At 39.2% G+C, this 10,148-nt stretch overlaps 1 protein-coding gene across 5 annotated transcripts in view; it reads right to left on the bottom strand.

The window, feature by feature from the left end:
* Positions 1–1,097: 1,097 nt before the first annotated feature.
* CABCOCO1 (ciliary associated calcium binding coiled-coil 1) overlaps positions 1,098–10,148 on the bottom strand; it is a 134,121-nt gene continuing 125,070 nt past the window's right edge. For 2 of the 5 annotated variants that reach the window (XM_027091800.1, XM_027091801.1), the window contains one exon: positions 8,570–9,566. Coding sequence is in view for 4 of the 5 variants with exons in the window: in XM_027091801.1 (XP_026947602.1) it covers positions 9,564–9,566 (3 nt within the window). In the remaining variant the exon portion in view is untranslated. Of the gene's footprint in view, positions 2,874–8,010; positions 8,152–8,563; positions 9,567–10,148 lie in introns of those variants that run through there. The other 3 variants (XM_027091796.1, XM_027091797.1, XM_027091798.1) reach the window with 3 other exon arrangements.

Here is a 10,148-nt window from a genome sequence, read left to right as displayed (position 1 = left end):
ATTTCCCTCTCTAGGAATTCATCCTTTAGGTATAATCATACATGTTCACACAGATTGTGATAGCAAGGTACTGAAAATAATAAAAAGTTCATAGATAGAACTAGTTAAAAAGTTATGGAATTGCTAAAATAAAATACTGTATGGTCGTAAAAAGTACTGATAGAGAATTATCTTAAGATATGTTGTTTGACGAAAAAAGCAATGTAAAGAACAATTCAAATTGTGTTTTTTAAAAAAAGACCCCTCTATACAAGCATCCAATTGTTTAAATGGGCAAAAAATTGTTTACATGGGCAAACACTTTCCTACGGTCTTACGGTCTTACTGGAAGCTGTGGTTGCCTCATGGGAAGAGAAATGAAGGTACCTAGCTAGGGTGAAATTTATTTTTATTTTTTGGCTGCGTTGGGTCTTCGTTGCTGCTCTAGTTGCGGCGAGCTGGGGCTACTCCTCCTTGCGGTGCACGGGCTTCTCATTGCGGTGGCTTCTCCTGTTGCGGAACACGGGCTCTAGGCGTGCGGGCTTCAGTAGTTGTGGCACGTGGACTCAGTAGTTGTGGCTCACGGGCTCTAGAGCACAGGCTCAGTAGTTGTGGCACACGGGCTTAGTTGCTCTGCGGCACGTGGGATCTTCCCGGCCCAGGGCTTGAACCCGTGTCCCCCTGCATCGGCAAGTGGATTCTTAACCACTGCGCCACCAGGGAAGCCCTGAAATGTATTTTTCATCGTCTACACTTTTTTCTTTTTTTGGTAACGGAGTGCACATATTCCTTTATCAACAAAATTAATTTAAAGAGCAGAGACTGTGAATTAGCTACTGCCACTACAATTGCTCTTTCTCCTATCGTTATTAGATGTTACAGCCAGGCTGCCTCAGGGATCCCTGGGCTGCTCCAACATGAAAGATGTAAGAAAACAGGGTGGCAAAGTAGTTACCATGGGAGGATGTATCAATCCACAGGTTCCAGTGGAGAGACAGAGATGGCTGGGAATTCTGGCAAAGAGGCTGATCCAATAACTGGACAGTGGGTATTAGGGATGGGCAGTGGTTTTTGGGTTATCCTAGGAGGTAAACAGAAACCAAACCTTAGAACAAACATCCTTTAAAACGAATTTATTGAGTTCTCATGACTACCTCAAAAATAAGTATTATCCTCATTTAATAGATGAGCAAGTAGAGGGTGAGCAGCCTGTCCAAAGTCACACACAAGTCAGGTGACGCTACCTGGAAGTCTTACTCCAGAGGCAGGCTTTCGGCACGCTTATAGGATATTGTCTTTGTGCAGCTTTTAGGGACCTTACTGCTATTTGTTATTCAGTTTTAAACTCTTGGTACCCTTGCTCAAAATAAGAATTCTTTATTGGAAATGGAGGTCCACTCTGTGCCAACGATTGCATTTGAAGCTCTGTTTGGTGATTTCGAGAAGCTCCTTTATTCCCTATTTGTGGGTTCTCTACTTTCGCCTCTATTTTCTCTGGAACAAGACTGCCTGCCGAAATCAAGACTTGTGAGCCCTCCTAGTGATCTCCTATGGCCGTCAGCATTTTCAGTTAGGAAGGACAGCTCAAGGAAGAAACATATCGGCGCATCTCCCGGCTTTCCAGACTCGGAACTTCATGAACAGTAAACACGGTTTCATCTTAAGGACTTCTCTTACTTTGATGATCAGTGTAGTTAAAAAAATATCACATGCTGCCAGATCTGTCTCGGCCCCAGATGAATACATTTTGGGCAAATCCCTTCGGTACAGATAGAGTAAGTGGGTAAGGTTATAGGACAAGGCCAGAGCACAGACAGAACATATTTGACCAAGTGCCACCCAGATGCAAATACATCTGGTTCCAGTATAAACTGGAAACTTCTTGGAAGAATGGTCCCCTCCTAGCAAGGCTCTACACTCTAGAATACTCAGAAGTCTCAGAAATTGGGAAAGGGCCGAGGTAGTAGTTAATTTAGTTTGTCCAACTAGGGACAATCAGTCAGCAAATGGATATTTTCTTTTGAAATTATATTTTAATAAAGGTATTTAAAGGCTTGAGATGTTTTCAATCATTCTACTGCAATATAATGGTTAATTTTAAGAGCTCTGTGAGTTTGATTTGTATTTAAGATTTTTACAATCTATATATAGGTTGGTCTTTAATAACCATTTATACATTGCTTCTTTTTATATAGGTCATGTATTCTCCTGGGAGAGTAACAAGATTAGAAATAACAAATACAGTACAGAATAAAGTGCTTCAAACTGCATTATATAATTTCATAAAATTGGTTTCACACTGAAACATTTAAATAAGAAAACCAACTGATTTAAGGAGGAAAAGAACCCCTAGTATATGCATTTGAATTGCTATTGTTTAGCAAGTTTTATCCTCAGCAGTGTGGTGGTGGTCTGTGTTCACAAAGCTTCAGCAACGTGGCAGTTCATTTGGGTCAGTGTGGATAAAATTATTATGTTTTTTCTTTATTTTAAAAAGTTGTGAAGATGATTAACATTTACTAGTCAAAATGTCAAAGGAGTATTGTAAAAGTCATTGTATTTTTATATATAATTCTCCAAACTCTTATATACAAAATGTTCTTATTGCACACAGTGTAATAAATTCAGAGGCTGTTATGGGACAGGAGGTAGCAAGATTGGGGCCAATACTTTTCTAATTAGTTAGGATAATAAAAATTGGGGCTTGCTTTTCCTCTCCCAGCTAAATGAAGGCGATCTGGTGCTCTAGAGAGTCTATTATTCTGGCTGGTTTTGTTTGTTTCTGTGAAGTTTAGCATCACTCTCCTTGTTTGGAGCCCTCAGGCCTTTTTCAATTTTTCTGTTCGTGCATTAAAGGCCTCTTCCTGTATTTGCAGCTTTTCGTTTATCTTGGTCTGTGAAGACAGTCATAAAAAAGTGGTTAGGATGGAGCTATCTTTCGCTGCACATTGTCTTTGTGGTTTTGACATACTATAGTGCCTAAAGACAGACATTATCCCTCACACACCTTCCTGTTTTGCAGACATAGCCGTGTTTCAGCCTGTAGTGATGTGATAACACTTTATCATATTTCTCTGCACATTCCCAATGTATAGCATGTCTGCTATGAACAGGAAGTGGTATTTGGACAGCCATTTTTCACATAGCCTTGTGTTAGAAGATAGGCTAATTTATCTGCATTTTCAGACAGACTTTACCAATAAGCACCGAATCAGAATAACTGCTCTAGGCTCAGTTATTGCAGTGTTGTTGGTACTGCCACCCCTTTGCAATGGATGTTTTTGTTTCCTGCGTAATACATTCTAAATGAGATCCCAGAAACCTTCTGTTGTGAAGTAACAACACAAATAATTTCACAATTAGAATGATTCTCATAATTAAAGAGTATTCTTCACACATATAACTCCTGGAATTATGCCACTTTGTGGTACAGTTTTGGTAGAAAAAAGTAAGCAGTTGCTGACAGGTTTTAGTGTTTGCAGTGGCTGTGATAGCATTTAGCTTCTGGCAGAGATATTCTGTGGACTAACATTGCTACCTGCATAATTCCAAAAATATTTTCACAGTATCTGAACATGTGTAGCCCTGGAAATGTCTTCCTTTTTTCATGATGGGCTATAAAACTATGTATAGAGAAACCAGTGGTGGGGCATGGTAAAACTGGTGTTTTTGTTGAGGTGATTTAAAATAGTTGACAAGTGTATGAGGAGTAGTTCATACACATAAATGTTAGTAAGTAATTTGAAGTTTAAAATATTAATATCTATAACCTAATTTGAGGACATCAGGGTAACTGTATTTTGAGAAATGTACTATTTTAATTTATATAGAAGAAATTAAAAAAATCAAATACTGTTTTTGGTCCAGATGTAACTTCATTCTTATTTCTTTATTTATAAATGTAATTATAATAGGTAGTTTTCAAAGGTCCACCTGGTTGCCTTATCTGATGAGATTTTCAGTTCAGAGTTGCTATTTCTTTTTTTGCGGTACGCGGGCCTCTCACTGTTGTGGCCTCTCCCGTTGCGGAGCACAGGCTCCGGACGCGCAGGCTCAGCGGCCATGGCTCACGGGTCCAGCCGCTCCGCGGCATGTGGGATCTTCCCAGACCGGGGCACGAACCCATGTCCCCTGCATCGGCAAGCGGACTCTCAACCACTGCGCCACCAGGGAAGCCCAGAGTTGCTATTTCTGAAAAGATCACACTGGTGTCAATAATTCTGGGCTCTCGTGTGAATATCGATCTTTTTTGGCTCAAGTTTGATTATCAAGCCCTGGGGTCAAGTCTGGCCTCTAGCTTCTCATCTTTTCCTTTCTTGGTGGCTGGGTGAAGGAGGCAATGAGGGATGAACATGGTCCTCCGGGTTACAAAAGAACTGTCATATTTCAGGGGCCACTAATCCCCGCAGGCATAAAATTGGAAGAGCTGAAAGGAGCCAGGGTCTAGAAGTGTGGAGACCTAGGGATTAGTTTAGCTCTGTGGCCTTGGGAAAGCCACTCAACCACCTTTAGTTCTTATCTGAAAAGTTAAGTAGTTTAAAATTAAGTATGTTAAATTTCATGTATGTTAGCTTTTAAATCCATAATTCCAACTCCTAATTTTGTGATATATTCACCAACGTTATACTACTTCATTAATAGGATGTTGTGATATGTTTTAAAAATAGATTACTTCTGCTTCTTTAAGGCATGCATATATTAGACCATACAGGGAATGAAATGGTTTGAAGAAATGATCTTATTACAATTCCAAAGGATCGGGAAGCACTGCTCTAACTAGACAATTGACTCTCCCCTCTTTCAATTAATGTATTCTATATCCACCAATAATCTCATTTCTTTTCAACTAAGAACAGATGTATTATCATCTTCCAGCTTCTGTTTCACTGTCTCATCAAGGTTTTCACATTAACCTGGAGGTCTTTCTGGTATTTCACTGAGACAGAATTCACTGACACAAGTGTGTGCTCTGGGGAAAAGGCTCCTGAAGGTCAGGTGCACACCTGCTAGAGCTGACAGAGGGACATGTCTCAGATCTCTAGACCATGGTGATAGGGCGCTAGATGACAAGACTCCCCGTCTGGTCAAGAACAGGTTGTCATTGGTCTATGGTGTCTCCGCGTTAATCCTCAGAACACTGCTGACCAGACGTGCTATCCTACAACCCCCAGGATAGGGTATGGTTCTACTTCCTTTTAGGAAAGAATGGAAAATCCATGACCTGAGTTCAATACCCTTTCAGTGATCACTCCTTGAGGTGATTTCCCACTCAGCTTTTCTAACCTGGAAATTCAAGTTGACCTAAAAATACCTACGGTCCCAAGATGGCAAACTTCCCTCAAGGTTTTCACATTATTTTGCTTAGACAGGGCCAACAGCCAACATTTAATGAAAGAATTTAGTGCTAGCATTCATATTTCTCTGAAATATAATTCTTTAAATATATTAAGGTTTGCTCCATTGGGTATAATTTTTATTACACAACTCAGGGCCAAACTAATTTCCTTTTGAATGTATCTTTAAAATTAAAATACCTAAACTATATAAGCTTAAAATGTTTGCTCTATTCAGTATAATTTTAATTAACATCTCAGGGCCAAGATAACTTCATTCTTAATAAATTTCTAAAATTATAAAGTGAGTCAATGGGAAAGTAAGTAGATTAACATAAAAAATTTAAGGATTCACACTATTGTCAGAAATTTCTGAACTACAGAAAGTGAAATATGCCTGTAACCATGCTGGAGGAGAAGCTCTGAAAAAACTGTACTTAAAACATGAATTCTCTACTGCCTTTTCCTACAAAAATTATAATAAGAGTATGATTTTTAAATAAAGAAGGAGAAAAAACTATTGGAAAATTTAAAACATTTTACAAATAATGATTCATTAAATGTTCCTACAGCAAGTCAGTGTCTTCAAAAGGTTTATATACACTGACCACTGACAAGTGGCTACCTTTGAACAGCGATGAGACAGTTTTAAGAGCCAGGAACACTGGAAGGAGGTTTTAGAAGTGGAAAATAACTTACCCATCTAAAACAGGGGGAGAAATTTAGGTAAGCAGAGCGCAATTACCCGACTTGGAATTTGACCAAGACACAAGAGTAAACACTGAAAAAGTGCCACACCACTGGAGTATTAAAAACCAAAGTAGTCTGGTCATGATATTAGACGTTATGTGGTTTCTGTGGATAACACTGGAATTAGAACTAGAACCCAGTTCACAGCTCCCAATCAGGGCCTTTCATCAGTTTCTGACCCTGGAAACCCCGGACAAATGACAATCTTTCTGTGTCTCTAAGTTTTCAATTTATTTATCAGGTAAGTGCCTGCCTAATTCGCATGGAGTTTACTAGGATTTTTGAGAGAAAATATATAAAGGGGTTTGCTGTCTTGAAACATTGTATCAATCCACATCACCATGCAATTTTATTGAAAAATTGGCAATAATTTGGCCCAGGCTAATGTCCATGAATCTACTTAACATGGAAATGATCAAGGCACCTGAAAGATCTGTATCCCTCACCTCTGGTCCAAGTTCTTTCTATGCCTAATTACATTTAGATGAGCCAGCTAATGGACTTCCAAGCTCAGTAAAGATGGCTGCAGGCCAGTGGGACAATAACACACACATATAGCAATCATATTCTTTCTGCTGTAGAGAGTAGTGATATAAATGCTGCAGGCTTTAATTTAAAAAATTTTTTTCAATGAATAGTTAAAAACATACTGCTCACTACATGGAACATGGCCTTGGTAAAGATGTTTTCAATTTTGGGGGCCTGCAAACAATTCTATTACTGTCTAGTAGTCCTTCGGTGATAATTTCAGAGCCGCAGGATCACAAAGGAGCCCAGGGCCATGATTATACATAAACTATATTTAGATGAAATGTTATCAAATCTAAAAAGGAGATATGTTCTGAACTTAGCTTAGTTCAACTGCATTCTGCCCTTCTACACAGTAACCAGTTATTACATTCATAGGGTTGTTAACAATAAAGCTTTGTGTAAAATGTGTCCTTTCACTATTTCTGGTAAACACTAAACACCCCTTATTAAGCCGAGGACTTTGGCTGGTTCTGTTGGCACCGAATCATTAAATATTCATGTAAATAGCACATTAACATTTGACGATCAAACAACTAACAAGGTATGCTATTGCCAAGCTAATCTTTTGCTCCTTCTAAATTAGTTGTTGATACAGTGTGCTTTTATATATAGTCTCATGTCCAGAAAACAACTAAATCTTTCCCTGAGATGCATTCATATTTTAAACATGCAGTATATCGTCCTACTGATTCATTGTTATTGCCACAAGAAATTATAAATCCTCTCAAAATATGGAAATCACTCATTTAATCATTTTGCCTAGGAAACGATGCAAGCCTTTGTGTTGAGGTAGAAATGTTTTGTTTGTTTGTTTGTTTCCGGATGGGGAAAATACATTAAGCGTAAAACTTAGCCAACTGATTCATCATTGGCAGTTGCTACTGAGATGGCTGTTGCCATCACCATTTTCATGCAGCCATTGGTGTCAGTGATAACACCATTAATATACATAGCCATTAGCTCTTAGTGGTATGTGAAAAGGAGCAAACCATCTGAGAAGGAGTTCAAAGATATGAAAGCCTCTCTGGAGGTATTCGGTGAAAGGTCGTAGCTAAGAATTATGGTCTGAGCTTTCGTGTTTACCATTTAGAAATGTTCTCCCATTACTCTTGCATGAGCAACTGCTTACAGTGTGACTGGGCATGAAGCCTTTATCATGTTATGTTTTGGGTCTCAATGCTGAATGATCTGTAAACTGATAACGCACCAGACTAGGTGCTGTTGGTGAATTTATTTTGTGATCTTACTGAGTCTCAGATGACTCAACTGAGAGTTACGTGGAGATGTTATATTGAACTCCTCCATCGTCAGCGTCACTCTCGCTGGCAGAACGTGGGTAGTGTTTATAGACATTAAGGTTGAGGTTGGCTAATTAACCAGTAATAAAGTAAGTGAGCACACCATCAAGGCTGAGTACCTGAATGCTGATTAAAATGTCATCTGTGACTTGACCCAGCACCAATTTTATATCTTCAATGGTGAAACCAGCTAATGGATCAGTCTCTGAAGTGTCAGCTTCTGGCTGGGACTCTTCAGGGCCTTGTTCTTGATTCAACCCCTAGAATATTAAAAGTAAACAACACTCAAGTGATTTCTGGAGCCTTTACCGATAGCAAAGGCTTCTCTCGGGTAGTTTTCTATCAGAAATGATGTCAATCTGGAAGGATTTTGATTTGACGTTTTCCTGCATTTTCATTATTCATGAGCATCATGACAAATCAAGTACTGCTGCTTTTACCTACTCTGGGGAAAATGAAGGTGGAGATCGGGGAAGATGGAGTAGAAGTAATTAAAATTGCTGAGCCACCCTCAGCTGGCCCACTTGTGAATCAACGCCAGAAGAAATATTTATATTTACCTAGGAAAAATCAGAGGGAAAGAAGATAGAAGAGCATTTTGTTCTTTCTCTCCTATCCTCTAGAGAATATAATGCTCAGATAGGGTGAATTAAGAGACACAAGGAAATGTACCTTCATTTCCATATCCAGTATTGGAGGTGGCTCTATGAATGTTGAGTAAATATCAAATGAGATTCCTTCTTCTAGAGGATCAGGGAAAGCGTGACCTGCAGGCTTCACAACCTCTATCACTTGCTAGTGGGGAAGAGAAGAGCTGTATTATGACAAAGTCTTTGGTGAGTAACCACAATTTCAGGCAATATTTATAAAGTTCCAAGTCTATTGTTTTTTAAGTGCCGTTGCCTCTGAATTCTTGACGCCGCCGACCTCTTAGCTCTCTAGTGCTTTTTGTGCTCTGTACCTGATAACTTGTGTTTTACTTTCCCCCACTGTCTAATTTTTCTGTACCATGGAGTTTAGAACTTCATTTTGTACTGCCTTGATCTTGAGTTGTTTCATGGGTCAGTGTCCCCTTCCTCCTGTCTACCAGCTCTCCGGAGGTCGAGACCATGTTTTAGATCCTCTGTACATCTTCTCCAGTTCTGGCAGAGGGTTTCGTGCTTAAAACACTCAATAACAGCCTAATGGTGATTGATATTACTCAGTAGAGCACAGCTGTTCTTGGAGACAATGGTGAAGTGGCCAAGAGAACCTGGTGACGAGGACAATAAAGGCTCTCAAGGTTAAGGTACATAGCCAGCATACAGTAAATCAGAGAGGAGATTTGCAAAGTCAAGCAGAAACACCTAGGGCAAGGCAAGACGCCACTGTGAGCATTTTAATAATTCTGTGGCAAGAGTGCCAACCAGAGGAAGAGTGACAGGTGGTCAACAGTGGAAATGAAACGAGTTAAAGAAGTCACCTTATACGGTGTCCATCTCACCATGACTTGGGGGAGAGAGCGGAGATGAGGGTACTGATGGCATTAAACATCTGATGCATCTAAACGGTTCCTCTTGCTCTGATTTCATGTTTAAAGGCAACATTCCAATCGTAATCTGTGCCTTCCCATCTCAGATGATCTATAGACACACCCAGTTGAGGGCTCTGATCTTCATGCCTGTTACATTCCTCACTGGAAATCAATAAATCCATGTTCTAGTTTATTTAGTGAGGTCTCCAGAGCTTGTTTTTGTGGCCCTAAGATGAAGCTACCCACTGTATGCTGACAGTCTTTAAGCCTACAAGTTTTAAGACAAAAATCTAGAAATGTGTAAACTCACCAAATAATTAGCATCCCATGGGGCCTGGAAACACCCTGAAATCATCACATTCATTTCTAACTTCTCTACAATATTTCAAATAAACTTACATGTTATAATACTTCATCTTTTACATATTAATATTTTTGATTTAGATAGGTTTTAGAATGAACTGGAGGCTAAGTTATTGCTTGGTCATAGCAATGTATTTTGCCTTGAATTCATATTACTAATTTTAATTTGATTTTATAGGAAGTTGCGCTTAGTATAAATATATAGAAGGACTGAAGTGTCGTAACTTTACAGTCAAGGCAATTTGGAAATCAAGAGATTTAATGATTGTCTTAAGGTCAAATAATTACTTGGTGACAGGGATGGAAGTTAAACCCTGGTGTGCTGACTTTGTGGCCGATGCAGTTTTCGGTAAACTGTAATATGTTATCATGTTGTCACAT

The sequence above is a fragment of the Aethalodelphis obliquidens genome, unplaced genomic scaffold (assembly GCF_003676395.1).
Source record: "Aethalodelphis obliquidens isolate GAN/ISIS:26980383/991018 unplaced genomic scaffold, ASM367639v1 scaffold73, whole genome shotgun sequence".
Classification (NCBI taxonomy): Eukaryota; Metazoa; Chordata; class Mammalia; order Artiodactyla; family Delphinidae; genus Aethalodelphis; species Aethalodelphis obliquidens.
Note: the sequence above shows the minus strand (reverse complement) of the source record. Positions and strands in the feature narration are given on the sequence as shown.